The 23,050-nt window shown below is 36.5% G+C and overlaps 2 protein-coding genes across 11 annotated transcripts in view; both read left to right on the top strand.

Annotated features, from left to right (window-relative positions):
* LOC108972454 (guanylate kinase-like) overlaps positions 1–6,877 on the top strand; it is a 137,591-nt gene extending 130,714 nt beyond the window's left edge. For all 8 annotated transcript variants that reach the window (XM_018939037.1, XM_018939038.1, XM_018939039.1 and 5 more), the window contains one exon: positions 5,937–6,877. In XM_018939037.1, coding sequence (XP_018794582.1) covers positions 6,061–6,738 — 678 coding nt within the window. In that variant the 5' untranslated portion in view covers positions 5,937–6,060 and the 3' untranslated portion in view covers positions 6,739–6,877. The remainder of the gene's footprint in view (positions 1–5,936) is intronic.
* The window catches only part of LOC108972451 (disheveled-associated activator of morphogenesis 1), a 199,646-nt gene that overhangs the window by 128,730 nt on the left and 47,866 nt on the right, over positions 1–23,050 (top strand). Inside the window, exon 1 of one of the 3 annotated variants that reach the window (XM_018939035.1) lies at positions 11,258–11,460. The exons of the other annotated variants lie outside the window; for them this stretch is intronic. Coding sequence (XP_018794580.1) covers positions 11,419–11,460 — 42 coding nt within the window. The 5' untranslated portion in view covers positions 11,258–11,418. Of the gene's footprint in view, positions 1–11,257; positions 11,461–23,050 lie in introns of those variants that run through there. 3 annotated transcript variants of the gene reach the window in all.

A 23,050-nucleotide genomic window follows, 5' to 3' on the forward strand; every position in this document is an offset into this window, starting at 1 on the left:
TAACTGAGCATGCCGATGATGTGAGTCTTATATTTTTCTGATTCTGTTAGATATAGCTAGGCTTAGATGATCTCTTAGTACAACTAGCAGTTCAAAGTGTATGAGAGAGACACCTTCGAACCAACTCCGTTTGTACCTTGCACAGAATCTGCCTCTGATCTAGATATAATTGTAACAGATGTGCAGCTATGTTAGAGCCAGATAATATGAAGATGACGACTCTATATAACTGAATAGATTGAAATTCCTAAATTTTTTGTGTTTGTTAAGTATAAAAATATGCACTAAATAAATTTGATGAGAGAACGTAAAACGGATTCATTCGGTTTACAGAGAGGCGACACTCCTGAGAACGCAGATTTCCAACAAAAAGTTCTAAGGTTCATGAAAGTTTCATGAAGTGCTTCCGACCTCTCCACAACAACTTCGAAAAAATAACTGAAGTTGTTTATTAAGTTGTAAGGTTTGCTTTAAAGGCCTGCCTTCCAGCATTGAGATTACTCTATTATCTTTTTTTAGTAAGAAAAAGAAATAATTTTTATAAAAATATCACTATTAACTTCACTTACCTCAAACTCTTAACTTTGCTCATATCGAACCCAACGCCACTGCATAGCTAGCTCGAATTATTGAAAAAAGTTAGCACAATTTTAAATGGCAAAAAATTTCCACATCCGAAAAACAAAAAAAAAAAAAAAAATATTGAAACTACAATTTAGCCGCCGGCACCCACAAGCCCATCCATCAGCCGTCACTGCGGTCAAAGCTGTCAGTTTTGTCATGCTAACCTGCGCTCCCCAACTCTCTCAGCCCCAATGTCTCCCGCATACGCGCTGCTGCTGTTCGCAACATGCCAGTGGTGAAAGGAAATTTGAATTTTGCGCGAAATGATAAATTAAAATAATTCGTTTTCATTCAAAAAATATATATATATTTTCGCGCAGAAATTTGTTAAGGAAGTGATTTTTTGGAAGAAAATAAAGTGTCTACTTTCAATTTCAGCAACAAGTTTGGTACTTTTTATTTTTACACGCTGCTGTCGCAGGTGTTGCTGCCAGTTAACCGCTAACTGAAGAGAAAACAAGAAAAAACGTTAGCTATGGCAGTGCCGTAGAGACAATACCCTTCACAGTTGCATTTTTTATAACAATGAAGGGTATAAAGGAGTTACTTCTTGTTTTTAATCGCTATCTGCTACAGTGGTCCGATCTGAACAATTTCTTGGGAGATTGTAGCGACGTCTAATGTAATAATTTAAGCAAAATTTCGTGAAGAGCAGTTGACATATAAAAAAGTTGTCCAAACAAGGTTGTAAGTTGGATCGTCTAGTTTGTATGGCAGCTAGATGCTGCAGTGATCCGAACTGAGCCATAATGCAATTTTTAAAGAAGCAATTCAATTTGTTTGGTTGAGTGTTTCCACAAAAGTTCGCTTAAATCATCTCAGAACTTTATGGAAAGCTATAAAAGTTCTCGCACCAATATTTCTGACATGAAAAATACATTTTTAGCGCACAATTACTGCTCACTAGAATATTTTTTTTTTATTATTATTATTATAGAATACTGATTTTTCTTTTCTCTACAAAATATCACAATCTTTACAAATAATTAATAAAAAATAACTTTAAGTTATTCTTGTTAAATAAGCTTTAAGCTTTACTGGAGCTTAATTTGTGCAATAAGCTTGTTTAAATATATGCCAAGGTGAAGAGGAATATCCTGACTTGACTATTGCTTTTGATATTATTTATTGGGTTAAAGTCTGAATGCCGTAAAACCCATAAAACCATACAAAACTTTCAATTTTTGACACAAATTGTTGATCTGTAGAACCTTAAGCTTTTACGGAGCTTAATTTATGGCACAAGCTCGGGCAGTAACTGAAAGGGTAGAAGAGGCATATGAGGTATACAATAAAAACACTGGCATAAGCGATTTTTTTAATAAAGCAAGAGTTTATAACATCTTAAAGAGGTGCCTTATATTTTTTATTTATTTTTATGAAAAAACTATCTTTGTAGTTGCTTCCATATGAAAATTCGCGAAATACTTGCAAGCCAATGTATTCCATTGAACTTTACTTTCTAGCTATTGCAAAAGAACTCTGCGACCTGCCACACTTGATCCGCATTCCATCAATAAAAATCTGTCTGTCTGTCCGTCTTTTTATTACAAATATTTATGGCATTTTTGTTATAGTATTTTTTTCTTTTTTCCCACTCCACCTGTTCTTTCATAACTGTCAATGGCAACACTACGAATTGCCTGTAATAAATTATAGAAGGCGAACAACTGGAATTTTGCTCAATTAATTCAAGCATTTCTGAGTATTACTTCATAACTGTGCTGTTTGTTCCCTCTGGCTTTGCGGCATAATAAAATCTATAATTCAATGAAGTGATTGCGGATTTAACGCTCATTAAAATGATTAATGAAATTGATTTCGGTGTAAAAAGTTGAGTGAAATAATATTTGGAACCAGTTTGTGATTCACTGTGGATGTGAGCTGACAGTCTTGCGAAATATATGATTTTTGTGACGCAGTCCGTTCAAATAAACCATGCAGAGAACATTGATGGCAAAGCGTGTAGCGATTGATCATTGATCCTCACAAATACGATAAATGATTGATCCTAACAATGATCTAAGATCCCTGTTCGTTGCGATATCTAAAACCACTATAAAATTTATCACAAAGACCCTCATATATTGACAAAACGCTTAAAGCCAATCAAAAATTCTAATGGTTTGCTGAAGGTATGACTGCCGAGTTAATTCAAGCTCATTTTTGCCAAAGCTGAACAATTGAGTAGAAAGTACCGGGTTGTTTTCACTTCACCTGCTTCCAAGCACTCTAAGGGATAACTGCTCGCCGCGGTACCAGATTTAAGTCTCCGGTGAAACCTTGAAACTTTTTATCAGTTGAGCACCCATCAACTTTTCTCTCTTGAACTTCAAATGTTTTTCACTTTAAGGATGGGTCTCATTCGAAAGTAGCTTGATATTCTCGGGTCTCGGGAAAGGTCAACCAGTTCTATATGACTGTATCTAAACCCTTAGAAAAGCACGGCAGTACTTCGATTGCATACCAAATTGTACCTGCTTAAGGAAACTACTGTGGTCTGATTCTACATATTTACATAGTATCCGCAGCAAATCACCTCTTCACTCTGCTAAACTTGAAACGTTCCATGTGGAAGCTTATATAAATGAGTCCATTCTTTTCTCTTGCTGAAACACCTCATTAAGAGCAGATTTATGAGTTTTGTTTTAATTATTCTATCAACTAGTCAAATACAATCACTTAAGAAATCGCCACTGATTACATAATCTAATTAATACGATTCTAATTAAAAATGCCACAAGCTTGCAACTAAATGCAAATGCCAATTTATGTAAGCGGTCAAGTATTTGCTAAGCAAACAGCTTTAGTCTAATACAACCAGTTTGTTAACGACCAACTTTGCAAAACATCTGCAACGAAACGGTGATGTAATGCAACAACACACCAGCCAAAAACAACTCACGACAAGTGAAATCGAAACGGCAACTATTTATCACTCAAAATAAATAAAAATAAAAATTAAAGTTAATAGTAATTCTAGTTATGCCAGAAGTGTTGCCTTTACGTAATATTTCCGTTAGTAGTTTTGCGAAAAGAGACGGAAAGAATAATAATTTAATCAACGCTAAGCTTAGTGGTCAGCCTTGACTTAAGGCTGGGTGATGAATTTCGTGTAAATTTGGAGCAATTTCGTAAACTGTAAGACTTCTTTACGCAAGAATATTTTAATGTTATGAAAAAAATATATAAAAGATTAAAAAAAATATAAAAAAAATAATTTAAATATTCAAAATTTGTAACAATTTTCGTATTTTTTAGCAATAAATCATGCATTTTTAATTGCAAATCAAAAATTAAGTTTCATAAACCGTTAATTCTGGCGGCATGTGCGCATGCTTTTTATTAACAGTTTAACCACAAATAAAATTTTTGAGCAATATACCTAGGTTGCCTCTTATATTTAGGGTGTTGCAATCTGGCAACCCACAACTTTATCGTAAAGTTGAATATTTTTGATCTAATATATACTCAGCACATTTTGACGATCGCTATTTGTATAGCTTACAGTAACTTGAAATATTCAACTCGGGCATAAAATAAAATTAAAATGCGAACATTTTCAAGCGATAATTTTTTAAAACTTTCGACGTGGATTAACTTAGCAACAGTGCAACGATGAATTTAATGCAGTTTTTGGCGCTGCAGCTTCATCAAGAGCCAGTACTTATCGTTAGTACAGTAAACTCAATCGAAATCGTACATCACACCAAGAGGAATTTCGTGACGGTCGTTCGAAATCAGAAATTCAAAAATAAATCGTTAGAGCTGATGAAAGTTTACGCTTTGGTTCCATAGCGCGCAAGATCACTTAGCTAACTATCGGATAGCTCAAAAAGTATTTACCGAATTTATTTCGAATTTTCAAAATATATTTCAAAGATGTCATATTACTTTAAGAGAATGCACAAACAATTTTTTTTAATTCTAACTGCTCTAATCCCTTAACGAAACATTACTTATATACACGTATCTATTAAATAATAATTAAAAAATTAAATATTCATAAAAAAACATGCAGTTAGGCAACACTGCTTAGCCAAATATTTGTTCTTCCCTTCTCTCTCATCAATAGCCAAAGTAAAAATCGGCCAAGCGGACAACTCTGTTAGAAAAGCGCTTGCTATCTCTTACTTTCCTCACGTTTCATTTTCGTGCGTGCTTCTTGCGAGTGAAATATATTTTAGTTTGAACAGAAAGGGAGGGATAGCAAAAATAAGAATTCTGTACCCCTAATATAATTCTGACCAGCTTTAAACAGTTATATATCCAGTTTGTGTGTTCGAATTTCAGGTAACCATTTCCATGCAAATTTTTCTCACCTTCATTTTTTCCTCTTTCACAATCACCTGTTTTTTCCAAGCCAAGGATTACTTTGCTTTATAAACTCTTCTTTTTCATTCATAAAGATATATGACGGGCAATAACAGTTGCTCCAACTCTCTCAATAATATCTATCTCGTATGATTTCAAACGAATGAGTCACAAATTCCTCTAAAATATTATTTGCAAATCTCTCAAAATGGCCCCTTTAATGTGATTTCAATCGAATGAGTCGTAAATTTCACTAATATAATTATGTAAGTATAAAGGTGTGCTGAAAAATGTAGTAAAACTACCATCATTAATCCGATTTCAAACCGTTTTCAAATACCTCTTGTCCTTAGAGCTTATAGCGGTGTCCTTCCTGTCTTATGAGTAACACCCAGAGTTTCAAAAAATTTATAGTATTTACCTAGAATGAAAAAAAAATTAGCTTATATCAATTATAAAACTATTCTGTCCATCGGATCGATCATTCTTCAGGTCTACCATATACATAATACTCACTAATTTTGGTATGCGTGTTTGCATATCTTTTATAGAAACCCAATATATCCAGAAGTCATTATACATTGTCTAGCAAAAGTCGTCGAAGGGTAGGGGTTATGGTTGGCTGGTTAAGTCTCTTATATGTCCATATGAAAAAAAAATGTTTAGAGCTAAAAATATGCACAGCTTAAAGCATTTCAACTGTTTTGGAAACTGGCTACATTCCGATTAGACAGTTCGAACTGCCATTATTAACAGTTCCGCTTTGTGATTAATCCTAAGTATATGCCTGTTTAACAGATTACTCAAGCTTCCAATACTGTTTTATGAATTTGTTAGACACGATTTCTCACCAGAACTATCTATTGCAACGGCTTTATTATGTTTATAACTAGCAATTGAGGAAATAGCTTATAGTTCCGGCTTCTCTGAGTATTGTAGCAATAGCACCGAAATAACTGCGAAACTGGGCTACAAGTAAATTTTTTATATCGTTTTAGGATCTACGTCAGCAATTTTGACTAACAATAAAAAGTTCGTCGTAACAGCAGTGAGCCGCTTAATAAGAAGTAACAAACAACCAACAGGCAATTTAGAATTCTACAAAGCGCTTTGCAACGTAGTATGTTGCATGCATTAAAAGCAGTCGGATTAAAGAAAGAAATCACCCTTAAAATGTACACTCAATTGGCCAATAAAGGACCACGTCCATTAGTGCTATGCGGCCCATCTGGCTCCGGCAAAAGTACTTTGCTTAAGCGACTCTTCGAGGAGTATCCGAAAACCTTTGGTTTCAGCGTTTCACATACGACACGCACACCACGTGCCGGTGAGCAACACGGCAAAGATTATTATTTTACTGAAAAGGATGTGATGCGCGAGAAGATAGCGAATGATGAATTCATAGAAACCGCTACTTTTAGTGGTAATATGTACGGCACAAGCAAGGCCGCGGTGCGTGAGATCCAGAGTAGCGGCAAAGTGTGTGTCTTGGATATCGAACCGCAGGGTGTGGAGCAAATTAAGAAAACCGATTTGAATCCCATACTGGTGTTTAATAATCCACCAACCATCAAAGATTTGGAATTGCGTTTGCGCAAGCGTCAAAGCGAAACCGAGGAGACGCTGCAGAAGCGGCTTGCCGCTGCCGAGACAGAGATAGCTTATGGTTTGAAACCTGGAAACTTCCACAAGATCATACATAATGTCGAAATTGATGAGGCTTATGCAGAGTTCAAGGAATTTATTTTGAGTGAGCTGAAGCAGCAAGAAGCCCAAGGCGTCCAAATATGTTGGGAGTGAACTCTGAAATGCAACCAAATTTTCACTAAATAAAATAAAATTTAATTGTTACTTGAATTATTGGAAAAAAAAAACTTTTCGAAACACATACATACCTCTCAATGTTGTAGAAGTTCGTTAATAAATGCTTATAAATATAGAGAAGTTTTTCATTTTTCTGCAGATATGTTTCACAAAAAACAAAAAAAAAAATGAGTTGGTGAAAGAAAAATTTTAAAGATTGAATTAGGGATTTGAAATATTTCCCCCATTGTTGTTGCTGTTGTAACGGATACCTAATGCCCGTTACGAGGATAAGGATTAGATAAGTTGTTATCGTCATCATCCAACGCAACGGTAGGCCCAGGAAGCCACGTCTTGATCGGGACAGCTTTTTCAGTTGGCGTCTGGTGAGATACCCAACCTTATAGCTTGGATGCTGTTAGGTCAATGAGTAGTTAGAGCTCACACAACTAGGGACAGGTTGTAGAACACACGATAATAAGGGAGCGATGAACCTCACGTGCGAATAGGAGATGCAGGTCGACGCGATGATTCTGTGCGAACTCAAGATACTTTTGCAATAGAGTAGAACGCAGGAGATCTTCTGAACTATTTATCTTTTACAAATTTCATCTTGTCGCAATAGTAGGTATTTTTACTGAAGTTTGTTCGCTAGGCATTCATGCGGTAAAGTTAAAAATCTTGACGGTTGCAAGCTGTCAATATTGTGTGGAGAAAGCTGAGAGTTGGTGGTGTTAGGTTCTCCTCCATTGATCAACCTTTGCAAAACTGAGCTACAAACAACTCAGTAATCTTAGCTTCGGCATACGAGGAGACATATACGAAACTGGCATTAGCCGTATCAATCAATTAACAATGCGCGTTGTCGATTTGTAACGGTCTTATGATATTTTTTGGGAGATAAACGAAATGGCGTTCTAAGCTATTCAAGTGAGTTCTTTGTTAGGATCGACCACATAAGATAAACGATTGTTCGCTGGAGTAATAAAACGAGCCAATGCTCGCTATTTACCCGATGAAATTAAAAGCAACCTATTTGGAAAGTCATTATTACTTCAACAATTTCTTCGAAGCGGTAATTAAAAGCCCATTTTATAAGCTACAAATATATAAAAATATTTTTTTTAAAATCATATAATATTTAACATACACTTATTTGCGTTGGTTTGGTTTATCCACGACGGATTCATCTATTTCTGTTGGGTCTTTTATTGCTTCTATTAAGCCGTCTACTGCTTCTATTAGCTGTTGATGAACGGCGTCTATTCCTGCGCTGTATTTGCCGTTCCTTCCTTCGGAAAGGCCGACGTGCTTTTCTGAGACGTTCCTTTTCGAGACGCCTTTGCTCCCTCAGCCTATTCCGTAGTTTTTTTTATTTTTGCTTTATAAGTACTTGTGCTGTTCGAGGACGTAGTCGGTGATGTCGAATTACTACTGGTGCTGTAGCGGTAGAATTACTGCTGGTATTCTTATATTCGATTCTTTATACCTTTGTCGGATAGCATTGCATGTTGTCACTTTTTTAATTTTTTAATTTTTGTAAAAATTAAGAGGATCGTCCCATGTGATGAGCTCGCACCTACGTATTAACATATAAATAATTTTTTTTGTTTTGCGTCATTTATATATAATATTTCTCGAGTGTGGTTCTCCAAGGCTCTGTTGTAATAAAGGACTCCAAATTAAAATTTAAGGAACAGCGTATACATCCGGTAAAGCAAACAAAATTTATAATGCTCTATAGAGAATGATGAAAAAATAGAGGCTGCGTGCGGCGACTTCTAATAGCAAAAGCAATGAGTTGTATCAATACTGTATGCAACAACAATAAGGATACAAGGACTGAATATAAAAACGTATGCGAAACAAATAATTACTTTCTACAATTCGAATAACATGTATGTGCTTTCTGGACAATATCAACCAACGATGCTGAAGTATTAGCCAGTATGCCACCCATTGACATCCAGGGAGATGAACTCGAGCGATTAGAACAGCTATCAGCGCCTAAAATAGTATTTGCAAAAACAGAGGAGAGAATCAAGAGTATCAGCGGTGGCAATTCTCATTCAAAGGGCGCTGGACCAACAGACTTATACCGCACTCCGACTTCCGATGCTTCCCGATACTATAAAAAAGAAGCTACTAATTCTTATGAGTACAAGTAGGAAATGCAATGCCGACTGAAAAATACAAGTATATTATATATTAAATAAGAAAAATACTAGAAAGAAATAATTGCAACATTGTATTTAAGAAAAACATTTAGGAAAAAAATACCACGTAGCAAAGTATTGTAAACCAAAGCATTTTCAAAAAATATTTCTCTTCCATATGTCTAGGTAAGTGAATCTTGAATGCGTGTTTATTTTGTGATGTTATTTGTTTACGCTTTTATTTTGTTATACTAATTTACCATTATAAATACATCTATTAAACAAGTAAGGAAGTGCTAAGTTCGGGTGTCACCGAACATTTTATACTCTCGCATGATAAAGTGATAATCGAGATTTCAGGCGTGGTTGTGAACCGATTTCACCCATATTTGGTACATGTCATCACGGTGTTAAGAAAATATTATATACCGAATTTCATTGAAATCGGTTGAGTACTTCCTGAGATATGGTTTTTGGTCGATAAGTGGGCGACGCCACGCCCATTTTCAATTTTTAAGAAAAGCCCGGATGCAGCTTTCTGATATTTCTTCCGTAAAATTTAGTGTTTATGACGTTTTTTGTTGGTCGGTTAACGCACTTTTAGTGATTTTCAACATAATCTTTGTATGGGAGGTGGGCGTGGTTATTATCCGATTTCTTACATTTTTGAACTGTATATGGAAATGCCTAAAAGAAACGATTCTATACAGTTTGGTTGACATAGCAGTAGTAGTTTTCGAGATATGTACAAAAAAGTTAGTAGGGGGCGGGGCCACGCCCACTTTTCCAAAACAATTACTTCCAAATATGCCCCTCCCTAATGCGATCCTTTGTGCCAAATTTCTTTTTAATATCTTTATTTATGGCATAGTTATGACACTTTATAGGTTTTCGGTTTCCGCCATTTTGTGGGCGTGGCAGTGGGCCAATTTTGCCCATCTTCGAACCTAACCTTCTTATGGAGCCAAGAAATRCGTGTACCAAGTTTCATTATGATATCTCAATTTTTACTCAAGTTATAGCTTGCACGGACGACGGACAGGCGGACGAACGGACGGACAGTCGGACGGACGGACGGACAGACAGACATCCGGATTTCAACTCTACTCGTCACCCTGATCACTTTGGTATATATAACAGTATATCTGACTCTTTTAGTTTTAGGACTTACAAACAACCGTTATGTGAACAAAACTATAATACTCTCTTTAGCAACTTTGTTGCGAGAGTATAATAATATTTGGATGGTTTTTTTATCGAAAAGGCACTGTCATCTTGGCAACGCTCGGACTCTAATCGCTACTTCTATCCTCCTTGATAACTGTTACGAAATATTCTCATGCATTGCAGTGACAAGTTAGGCGAAGATCTATGATCGGCGATGATCGTCGTGCGCAAAATGGTGTATTTTACGCAGCAGACACGAAATAAATTATTGTAATGGAACTAAATCAGTCTAGTGGATAATAAGTCTGATTGTCTGACACAACTTATGCCATGCTGAGTTATGTTATGCTACGTTAAGTTGTATTAAGTATGTATTAAGTATGCCACGTAGTAAGCCTACCTTGACGAGCTGTCACGAACTTGTCCCGCAGTTTTTAAGAAATCGATTAAAACTTTTTCACATAATCTTTTTAGCCAAGGCAGCTGCTCATTTCTCGGAACCACCGATATCGGATTACTGTAGCATACTAACCAACCGTTAAAAACAAAGTTCGTTTTACCTTGTTCTTTATAGTCTCGCCTAACACAGCTAAAATTCAAATATTTTCATGAGAGCCATCTTCCATCAATAATCAGTAATATTAAACACAACCTACTTTTGTATTTTTCTAAGTTCAAGGAAATCTTTCCGCACCCAAAGTAAGCCTCAATACTGAGGTGCACAAAGCTTTGCTCTACTCACTGAACTTGAAATATTTCGTTATTTTGTTAATACAAAACAACAACTGTTTAGACAAGTGTAACTTAAGCATTGTGTGTATATACAATAAATAAACAGTTATAAAGCAAATTGGAGTTACTTATATACCTTCATATACTATACCTACCTACACATAGTCACCGCTTTAGATCAAGATATAAACAAATTACGCATCTAAAGCCACAATCCAGCTGCAGTTATCTTCTTGGTGAGCAGAAGCTTTGATATAAATAGCTGATAAAAAGCTGCTAAAGTTGTGTGTGAGCGCACATACAAGCACAATGATAAATATATATAATAGGTATATACAATTAAAATATATATTTTTGTGTAAAGATGCTGAAATATTTTATGCCAAGTGCAGCTAACTGGCACAGTTGTCTGTATAACTGGTTTTTAGATTACCACGAGAACGTCTCGAGGGGCATACGAAGGCAGTCTGTGTTCTGTGCGCGATCGGTTTACGATTTAGTTAAGAAACAGTTAACTTTTTCATATTTTTACGCGATTTTGAACTAGAAGATCTCTAAAAGATAATTGCTGTGTTAATTTATATGAAAATATGTGGCAGAAACTGCAGGGCTAGCGAGAACAATGCGGAAACAGCACATAAAGCATGAAAGAGCAATGAATAAGGTATAATTATTGTAATTACAAATCATAAATACTAAAAAGTAATAAATTACATTTAGCTGGTCCAAGAGGAATCATTTAAGTAATGCAATTTTTTTGAAGCCTGCCAGCTAACGAAGGCCTTTATTTTAGCCGAAAAGTGTAGTATTGCATACAAAAAATATATTTAAGATATTTAAGCGTAAAGATAGTATTGTTTAGACTGCGTTCAAACACTGACTTTTTGTAAGTCATTATCTGCAAATTCTCCTGTGTTCTCGCCCACAAAAAACCGGTTTGAGCAACACTCTTACCAAGATTCGCTCTTTCATATGAAAAAATTCTTCGAAACACATACTGTTACCTAAAAAGCTACCAAAATCGAGTTTGGTATAAGATAAGGGGTAAAATTACTTAAGCTAAGTTAAGTTAATGTTAAAATTTGCGTTTTTTCTGACCTAATTTTACGAGATCCACTATTTTTTTCGATTTTAAGCATTACCTTAAAATTGTCAGATTTAAAATACATTAAATAGATCTAAAGTATTTACCCAGAATTCTAGTAGACTCCAAAATATCCATTTCAACTTTAAGCGACTTAAGTCATTTTTATATACACTGCTGATATATAGTTATTATAATTTTTTAAAGGGAGTGTCTAAATGTATATACTCAATTAATTATAGCTAACTATACAAATTCTTCACTTCGCTCGAGAAATCCTCAATCAAGTCGATTTTAAGTCTCAACAAAATATTATTTGAACCGATATTTGTATTTGTATTTGAAGTCTTTCTGTGCTGATATTTTCTCTACGGCTTAGGTCAACAACTGAATCCAAGTTTTCCAAGTTATAAGCCAATAAACAAGAATCAAACTTGGAAACATGATTCTTAGATGTATTTCTTTATATATTAGATATTATTTGTATATATTTTATAATATTTTCGATATTTTCGGTCATATGAGAGCTTTATACGTTTGTCTAAAAGTGTATACATCACAGCTCACTCATTCAGCAGTCGGCATATTGCATAGGGTATCAAACATTTTTCTCATAGCCAGCTATAGAACTTCTTAACACATTTTGAGTCGTAATTTCTACTTTAAGCAACTTTTGTTATTGACAAAAATTCATTTCAGGGTTCGAAACAAGTTTTTTGAATTTTTTTGGAGTATTTTATCTTATATTACCTACCAGCAAAAGCTTTTTGATCATGGAAGGTAAAAAACTGCATACCCATGGCGTTCTTGAGCCTATCTAATCAAATGTGTACCTGGTTTTTTACTGCTAAAAACTATCAATTCGATAGCTTTCCCCAAATCGAAGTTCAACAGTTATATGGCTGAGCTCTTGCAACATTCTCCAAAGTTTACGAGAAAAAGTTCTCATAAAAAAGAAATATTCGCAGTAGCTAACTTTTGCAGGTAAATGTAAAAAGAGGAAACTAAATCTGCCAGGTACTGCAAGTTTTTGAAGAATTGAAGAAAACATTTCGCTTTTCAAGTTACTATTTCAGTAAAAATTTGGCCGATTTGATTTAACCATGTTTTTCTATCTGTCTGCACATATTAGGTTGTCAAAAAAAAGTCTTGCGGTATTTTTATTGAATTTTCAATTGTTCATAAAATTTTTTTTGATGACTCATGCCCAGCTCTTGACCGATGCTACGGCTGCTACTATGCCAGTCTCTTTCGACCAATTCAGCGATTTTATCGCAATTTTCGGCGACAGGCCTCCCGGAGCGTGGCGCATCTTCGACCACCTCTACACCAGGACGAAAAAGTTGAAACCATCATTGTGCGGTGGAAATGGAAACTGTATCGGGTCCATAAAATGCACAAATTTTATTGGCGGCTTGAGATGCATTTTTGTCTTTATCGTAGTAGTACTGTAAAATACGCCGTATTTTCTCTTTATTTTGCTCCATGTTTGCGATGCTATAACTCACGAACGACATAAAAGAAACGACAATCAAACACGTGTAAGCGCGTGAAATGAGCTTTCCAAAAAGGTGTAGCATAACCTGATGCTACGAATAAAACTAGAACTACGCGCTCTCAGCGCCAAATAACGAAAATACCGCAATACTTTTTTGACAACCTATTAAAAGAACCGCTTCCTCATTTTAGGATATAAAGATTTCAGCAAACATCTTCTCATTCCTAAGAACTGGTTATTTGTCCCAATCATGGTTATCAGACCACTGAGAGATCGTAATCAAGTGCTTGTATGGGAAACTTTTTCATTATATGAGATATGTTCACCAGATCCTTCAGATCGGTCAACTTTAGCATCCAGCTGTCATACAAACTTACTAAACAAAGCTCTTGTAAAGAATCTTTGGTATTTCTGAAGGCTTCAGCTAACCGAAGTTAATTACTTCAGTGAAACCGAAGTTAACGTTGCTTCTTCTTCTAACTCATTTTAGGTTTGTTCCTTGCCCGTTGAATAATCGTTAAGAATCGCATATATGAACCTTAATGTCATGGCTTTTGAGCATAAATCCATCAAATCCAGTGCTAGCAATGAGTCATTTGCATAACCTTTAATTTATAGCCAAAGTCAACGCGAAAATATTGCATTTTATCTAACGTTTAGACAACGTTATCTGCAACCATCAAGGCTATCTGGCGGCTGTGGCTAAACAACAAAAGCAACACAGATCAAAAATGAAAAAACAAAACTTAAAATATGAAATAAAAAAAAAAAAATTAAGATAATAAAATAATATTTTTGCAAAAATGTAACAAACAAAATATATAAGGTCGGAGAAAGCAGATAAGGAGTGTTTATCGAAAAATTTAGCATTTTAGCTAAATGAATACGGTTACATAGATAAGTAACAGCAACTTAGCTGTTGATAGATGCTAATAGAGCAAGGTCTTTCACAAAAGGCAATATAACCACAGTTTTGTCTTAGCAACCACACTAGATTATTACAGGTGAAATCAATATCAATTTTTGAACACGTTCTAAATTATTATAACTGTTCAGATTAAACTGCCGAAAAGTGTTTGCTTAAGAACTTCTTTTCATATATAATAATATAGCGTATGCAAGCTGTGTATATGGAATATATGTACCATGGAAATTGAACAACAACAACAAAGCTTCAAAATCAAGGTTGCCACTTTCACCAGTTGCATGCAATTTTTATTTTATTTTTTATATCAATTCGCCATGCAAAAGCCTTTACCCACTTATAACACTCATTTGACCTTTATCACGCCGACACGCCCCTCAACATATGCATATACATATACGTTCGCGTAACGTAATTATGTTGATTGAAAATTTTCCACAACATAATTTTGCGCATATTTTCCGTGGTCGCAGCAAATCACCTTGGCTAAGTGGCAACGTTTAACCCTTCACTGGTCAAAATTTTATGCAGCTTACGCCCATGAAAGTGGACAAGTACGAGGGTTGTGCAAAAAGTACAGGTTTCCATATTAAATACGGCACTTACTGCTGTTTCTTCTTGTTCAAAAATTTATAGTTACTTGTACATAACTTTGCTAAAGAAAAGCATTTCCGTTTCATGTAATTTAACCAATAATGTGCAAACTTGACAAATTTTAATCTCCGAATGACCCTAATGTTTTTTTAAGATTGTTGTTCTATGACTTTAAGACATTTACGTTCTATAATTCGTTCTTAGATATCCCTGATGATAATATACTTGCGTACTTTTTAAGACTTAGACTGGTGAGCCTTATACCTATTATCGTTGAGACCCGATTTGCCATTCCAACCTTTAAAGATATTAAAATATAAGGTAGGTAAGGAGGTAGAATGGCTGTCTGACAACGCAACTAAGCCTTTTACAGGCCCATTGCGAAACCACCGGTAGTAAAATATTCTTAAAAGTGCCTATCTAGAATCTCAATGGATCCTTTTGTTCAGTAAGAAGTTACCATAAGTCGGCTAACTTTATTCAATATTGTTAAAAGGGTTTCGCTGACTGACTTAGAAACAGTCTGTTATTCAAATCAACTGTCAATTCAGTTCAATAAAACACTTTTCGAGAGAGAGAGAGAGAGAGAGAGAAAATTCCTTTGTACTTCTGCACAGCTGATCTACGAAAGAGATTATATTAGTTGTGTGTTTGTAAATCTTAAAGATGAGCAAACTGACTCCGAATTTCGGTAGTAAATTTTAATAATTTCGACTCGTTGTTGGATCCTCTATCTTTCCATGATGAAATGGAAAACTTTACTAAAGAGAAATGTCAAAAAAGCGGGGAGAAATATGGCGTCGTTTACGGCCTCTAACGGTCTACTTTTGTAGCTCCCTATTGAAAAATCCTATATATTAATTCACACTACTGTGCATCTGAACATGTTTCGACTCGACTAGAAGTTTATAATTTTTTCGCTCCTTTCAATAAGCGGAAGCAGTTGTAACTGTTCTGGACGATTTTGGGGTTGAAGCAAACACCTAATTTTCACTCTTCTATGCAGCAAAGGGATTGAAACGGAATGAGCGACACACGTGCTCTACGAAATGTGAGTAGGGGAACACCACAAGGTGTAGTTTTCTCTCCTCTTTTACCGATCCTGGTCGTTAACGACCTGCTAAAAAACTTGAGGACCGTGGCTGTCGGGTTACACTCAAACAGCAGGGCACCGCTACCAGCCTTGAACTCATTAACAGGCAAAGGCACCCTAGAACCACTATCAGGAGAATGGGAGCGCGTTCGATGCTTCCAAATTCTCTTGTGTTCTCCTACTAGATCCGGACCACGATTGGTCCATGCGCTGTCCCAAAGTCCTTTTGATCAATCGCAAGAGATCTAATGATTTTTTTGTCGTTAGTAAGCCTAGCTTTTAACAGGCCGTGGCCCAGCGGCAAAAGCTCTATTGAAGAAGACGAGGTGGAAACAACTCAACACTTCCTTCTTGGCTATCCCGCGTTTGGGAGGTCAAGACTTCGCGTGTGATCTCTCCCCACGCTCCTTATTGTATGTTACGTAAGCAAACTCAGAACATTTTTATAGGGTGTTTGTTGTTTCTTTCATGGTGTTACTTGGCAAACTTGATCATCAGGGCATAAATTAACCATACAGTTTTGATAGGAATCGAAGTACTCGCTTTAGCTTAGTTCGACTTAAGCTCTTTTAACGTGCTGAAAAAGTTTTTCCTAGATGTTAATTATTTTCTAGATGTAAATGTATTTAAAACTTAGTCTATCGACAATTTCATCACGTATATCAGAAGAAAAAATTTTAGCTTTCAGCTTTGCTGTAAGACTCACAAACTCATTGATCACCTCTCGTAAGCTCCAACTTTGCCACAATAAACACATATGTACGTCTGTCGGCGCATGTGTAAAATAAATATTTCCTTCGCAAATTGCGCCAATGATACGCAGCAATGACCGACCGTTCGACCAGCCAGCAACAAATATGCAAACACAACAACAAAAGTAATACCGACAACGGCAACAGTTTATTTATTTATATCTACGCCTGTTGGCGCGCTACGGAGAAAGAAGTTGAACCCACCACCTTCAATTTTATGTTGCACCAAAATTATTGCTTCGCGGTTTGTTTTCGATTAAAACACATACTTGCATGCATGCAAACTAAGCTGCGCTTCAGCGTCGCTGTTTGCTGTGATTTTCACTTTCGTTTTCAACTTTTATTGCTCGATCGCTGGTGTGGACGCTGCGGACACAGGCAAATCAAGCGAGCTGTTCAGCCGTAGGGGCAAACAGACGTTTTGTATGGATGTATGTGTGTTTATGCATGCATGTGTATTTGTACGCCTGCTTTTGATGACTCGTTGGGCGGCCGGTCATTCGGTTGATCTCCGCTTGCTTGATTATTGTCGCTACAGTGGCTTATTGCTGTTGTTATTGCTGTTGATTTCGATTTCATTTGCAACGAAAGTGAATATATAGAAATGTGTGTATGAAAGCAATGAATTTAAATAAATTAACGTAAGTTAAACACCGTCGTATTTATGCGTGTCGCGGCCGCTGCGTGCCAATGACGCAGGCGCTCGGTGGCCGATCTTTAGCAGCTGTGCTGTCGGCATGCGCTTTCGATTCACTTGCTGAACTTTATTTGTATTTCTCGTGATTATTGAATATTTATGTGTTTCTACCTTGTCGGTGCGTGTGTGTTTGTTGTGAACGCCTATCGTTTACCAGCTTTCTTGCGGAGAAATATTAATGAGGGTCAAGTCACTTGAGAAACCGCTTTGGGCGATCAGATGGCGCGATTGGCATGCGCATTGGAGTGGAGTGTGAATTAATTTCGTGTGGTGTGGATGAGTTTTTTTTTTTTTTTGTTTTTTGTTTTCAAATAAATTTAATTGATTTTAAATATTCATTTTGCATCTGATTTTTTTTATTGCCACAAAATATTTTTTTTCTTCTCAATTTTACATATGTATTTTTCTTCAAATCCAATTATGATTTTTTTTTTTTTATTTCCACTTAAATTTTTTTTCGTATTTCACATTTTTTTGTTGATTTCTTATTACTTTTGTAATATACTTTTTGTAATATATTCTATGCATCTGATTTTTTTTTATTGCCACAAAATATTTTTTTTCTTCTCAATTTTACATATGTATTTTTCTTCAAATCCACTTATGATTTTTTTTTTTATTTCCACTTAAATTTTTTTTCTTATTTCACATTTTTTTGTTGATTTTTTATTACTTTTTGTAATATATTTTATTAGTTCCTTATTCAACTTCGCCTGTGTTTGTTGTTAATTATGAGGCTGTTAAAATTTTCACTGACAAATCTCGGCACTCACATTTAGGCCCATAAAGATAACGAAAAAAATAATATTTTATTAAAACTATGCGCCCATTGTATTGAGCTAAAAATAGTTAATGGCTTGGTGAAAACTATTAAGCCGGCAAGTTTCGTATTGAATTGAATAGAAATTTCAGTGAATTTTTATGGTTTCACGGTGAAATTTTGATGCTATTGATTAGCGTGCACAAATTATGAACATGTTTTGGCAATGAAAAAATGTGGGTTAGAAATTGGATATCCAAAAAAACAAACCACAAACATAACATAACACCTGAAATGTTGTTATTGGCTGCACTGAAGCTTTACACATGCATTCCTATCACGTAAAAGGTATAAAAAGCTCTTTATTTTGATTTTGAACGCTAATGTTATATGGCCGATCCGATCTAAAGAAAACGTTGAAGGTCTAAAACATTGCTTTAGTTATAATTCGTGACAAACTGCTTGAAGATATCCGGGCAAATGGGAACAGGTTCCCAAGCAAGCACTTGACTCCGATTGTTTAGTTTGTATGTTAGCGATATACTATAGAGGGCTGGTTTCTTCTGAGTATTGCAACATTATTATTTTTTATTGCCATAGACACCGAGTTCATGACAGCGCGCCAGCCATTCTTCCTTTTCGCCGTTGGCGCCAATTGGAGATTCCACATGAAGCCGGGTCCTTCTTCAACTGGTCTTCCCAAAGGTCTGCAGGTCTACCTCCATTTCCAACGGCGGGTACTGAATCGAAAATCTTCAAAACTGGAGTGTTTCTTCCATTTGGACGACATGACCTAGCCAGCGTAGCCGCCGTCTCATCAGATGTTCCCTCTGCACCATGTAGCAGCAGTGACTTGTAGAGTTTGGTTTTTGCTCGTCGAGAGAGAACTTTACAACTCAATTGCCTCAGTCCGCAGTAGTACCTGTATCTGTACCTGTTGAGTACTTTTGCGTTGGATTTCGAGGCTGCATTATGACTGACAACCCACGTTGCGTGGGAAACAAGTGGGGTGTGCGACGACTGTATATTGGATGACAGGAGATATTGCGTCGTACCCTCTTTCACTACCAGACCCATTTGCTTCGCTTCCTCATCCAGTTTAGAGAAAGCGGAACTAACAGCGCGAATGTTGAGGCCAATTTTATCAGTATCATCGGCGTATAAAGCAGTTGTACACTCTTGAGATTGCATCATTGCCTTAAATAAAATTAATAAATAATTAAGTAAGCCATGACGGACTTCGTGAAGATATCTTGTCACATAAAAGAGTTTCATTCTAAGGACTGGATTTAAATCGTCCAGTATGTATGGTACCTCTATGAAATTGTGATCTAATATCCAAGGTTCCGACAAAACGCAGTTTCTTGGAAGAATTGGACTTGTGCAAAACTTCGAATCGATATCTCAAAAACTGAGGACTACTTCTCACATATACAGACATATTTGCCTTTTATACCTATGCTACTATGCCGGTCTCTTTCGACCAATTCAGCGATTTTGTCGCAATTTTCGACGACAGGCCTTCCGGAGCGTGGCGCATATTCGACCAGCTCTACAACAGAACGAAAACGTTGAAATCATCATTGTGCGGTGGAAAAGGAAGCTTTATCGGGTCCATAAACTGCACAAATTTTATTGGCGGCTTGAGATCCTTTTTGCCTTTATCGTAGTAGTGCTGTAAAATATGCCGTATTTTCTCTTTATTTTGCTCCATGTTTGCGACGGTATAACTCACGAACGACATAAAAGAAACGACAATCAAACACGTGTTAGCGCATGAAATGAGCTTTCCAAAAAGGTATAGCATGACCCGATGTGACGAATAAAACTAGAACTACGCGCTCTCAGCGCCAACTAGCGAAAATACCGCAAGACTTTTTTTACAACCTAATATAAGCAGACAGATGGACAAACAGACGACTGAGAGATAAATGCACCTCAAGCCTAAAGTCAGCAATTAAAAAAATAGTTAAAAGCACATGGTCTGTGGAAAAAGCCGTTAAAACTTCATTTTCGAAACACGATCGCATTTACTATGCTAAGCGACGAAAAGAAACTGCTGAGTCACCACTGTTAGTTACGGAAGAAAACTTATTGGCTATAGAAAAGAAATTCAAAAATAATAAAGCGACTGGAAGTGATTGCGAATCCAAAAAATAATCGAAAACAGCTATTACCACAAAAACATTTCCTAAAATGTATAGCGCTTGTATAATAGAAACGCGGAAGGTACAGCGTTTGGTTCTCCTTCCATAACAAAAGAAACCACCAAAATAAGCTTCTTCATACCGCTCTTTGTGAATGCTAGACAGTATGGTTAAAGTGTAAGTAAACATAATAAGAAACCACTTAGAGTTAACAATCTATTCAGAACAGTCATCAGCGCCATCTCAGTATCAACTAGAATACCAAAATATCGCTGCAGTGGTGGTTTACCTTGTTCAAATATCGGTGGACGCACCGACTAACATCGGACATCCGTGCACGGATAAACAGACAACCTGTGGAGCTGTATTTGCTCCTGACTCAAGCCTTAATTTAACATGGGCGCTTTAGAAAATATGTTTACTCATTTTAACTACTACTTGAATGCTGAATGTTTCTCAGGTAAGGAAAATAGTTTGACATTCTCGAGATTCAAAAGATTTTGGAAGAAAGTTAAGTGTAGTTAGAAAAGAATCTAGTACTGCTATGAGCGAAAGATCTTCAAGACCTGGGTTAGTACCTTATTTCTTTGATTCTACTTCACCGCAAACCGCGCCTGACTCATTCAGGCTCATTTTAAGATTTTTAGGAACGTCTTTGATCGTTTAAGATCACGGTAAGCTGGAAAAAGCTTTAATTTACTGCCAAGAATCGGCACAGCCAAGCACGTGATTCAGCTTTAGAACTCTACCTCTCCATGTGCTTAGTTTGCAGCTTGACAAGACTACACTACTACATCGGTTAAATTTAGTTAAGATAGTAAGTAGTTTGATTTTTCTTGCTATGCCTAAAACACCTAGGTGTGGTTTAAAAATCGTCGCATATCTACAATCTGGAATGGCTGGAAATATACCAAATATCTACTCGAGGGAAACCGTCCGACTCGTAGCAAGTGTAGTAATCCAGTTGATACAACCTTAGTCTGGCCAGAGCTGTACATTGGAGGCGAAAGTGTCCAGATGTTCCAACTCATCTTCTTCCTTCCCACTTTAACAAAATTTTTACCCACCTCGTGAGTGCCAATGGGACAGTGCCCAGCTACGACACCTATAATTGCAACCAAAGGGTAACATGCTAAGAGTTCTTTTTTATGTTCTTCTCTGCGCCAAACGCCTTTCACAACCCAACAAGTCCGACACTAATCCGACTAATGCTTATTGATCTCGTTCAAGATCTATATATTCTATAAGTAAATCTATGGATCGAGTGAATGAGTAGAGAGAAGCACCTACGCCTTACCAAACTGTTGGGATTTTGGTAAGCCTGTCCATTCTTTCAAGCTCATCGGCTTTACAGTTTCTGACGAATCCACTCAAACATTTTTAATATGGAAGCAGCTTGCTGCTAAAGCTGATGAGGCCATGTGCTCCTTGACTAGCTTTAAGCTGAGCTATCGGATTGGGTGCCCAACTCCCTAAACCAACATCTACTGCTATCGGAATTATTTCTTACCCTTCGAGGGGCATTGAAAAAATTGTCGCTTAAGTGGATCTTTGGCACGGTACTTCGGAATATATGCCCGAAGCTCAGTTTAGAGGAACATACAATATATCCACCAAGTAATGTGCAGAAGCGGTCCCATCGGGAGCTGTCATTTTAGCCTCGTCTGATTGTTCGTTTATCTTTCAAGGCACATATTACATATATTATGGTGATATCTGGCGAAATTTGCGCCGCTCATGTCATTTGATAAAATATACATTATTTATTGTCCTGTATGCACGTTTTTCCGTGGCAACTTTATCAAATAAGCTGATACGCTGCTAAATTTTTATAATTTTGCTTATAATTCATAAAATCTTAAGAAATCAAATCTTTTAATTTCTCTCCAAAACTATCACAAGACTCGCATACATGTAAATGCAGCCACGCGCCTGCGAAGTCGCAATATTTCAGCGTAACTGCGACCATTTGTGTCACCATTATCAGCGCTACCACTTTTGCGCAGCCATTTGGCTTTAGCCTTCAATAAAAGCAACTATAAATTACCGAAATAATTACGAAAATGAAGCAGACACCACTTAAGCGCACCTTGCAGGTGAACTGTTGTTTTTTTTTTCTTTTCTGTGCTCATAAATGCTTCCAGTGACCATTCACCAATTTGGCGGCGACTCTCGACGGCTCTTAGCGCAGTGTCAAATGGATAATTGCAGTCGACAGGCGCGCATGCGCAGCACAAGCGCGGACAGCTGTGAGATAAGCATGCAAAAAGCAACTGTAACAATGGAAAAATATGCTTTTATGCAGTAAAGTGCAAAAACAAAAAACAGTGGCGCTGAAAGGTCGCATTAAAATTGTATGTGCGCCACTAAATAAAAATTTTGTTTATAAATTGCGCACTTGGCGCTGAAAGCATTTGTAGTTTGTACACTGTGGTAGGGATGAAGTTGAGGACCTTCACCAAAACCGCTCAAGTGCACTCGTGAAATTCGAAAGCGTCAGCGGCGAAAGCAAACAAAATTTATGCGCCGCAAAGCAACAGCAGCGAGCGTTTACAGGTACAAATGGCAATGGGCACCTGTATTGCGAGCGCTAGGCAATTAAGGCAAGACCAATGCCAAAATAACAACAACACTAACGAATATAAGTGTTTCTATACTTTTTGTTTACCACAGTTCAGCGATTTTTTTTTTTTTTTTTTTTTTT

This window comes from Bactrocera latifrons, unplaced genomic scaffold (assembly GCF_001853355.1).
Source record: "Bactrocera latifrons isolate USDA-ARS-PBARC rearing strain unplaced genomic scaffold, ASM185335v1 scaffold_4, whole genome shotgun sequence".
Lineage (NCBI taxonomy): Eukaryota > Metazoa > Arthropoda > Insecta > Diptera > Tephritidae > Bactrocera > Bactrocera latifrons.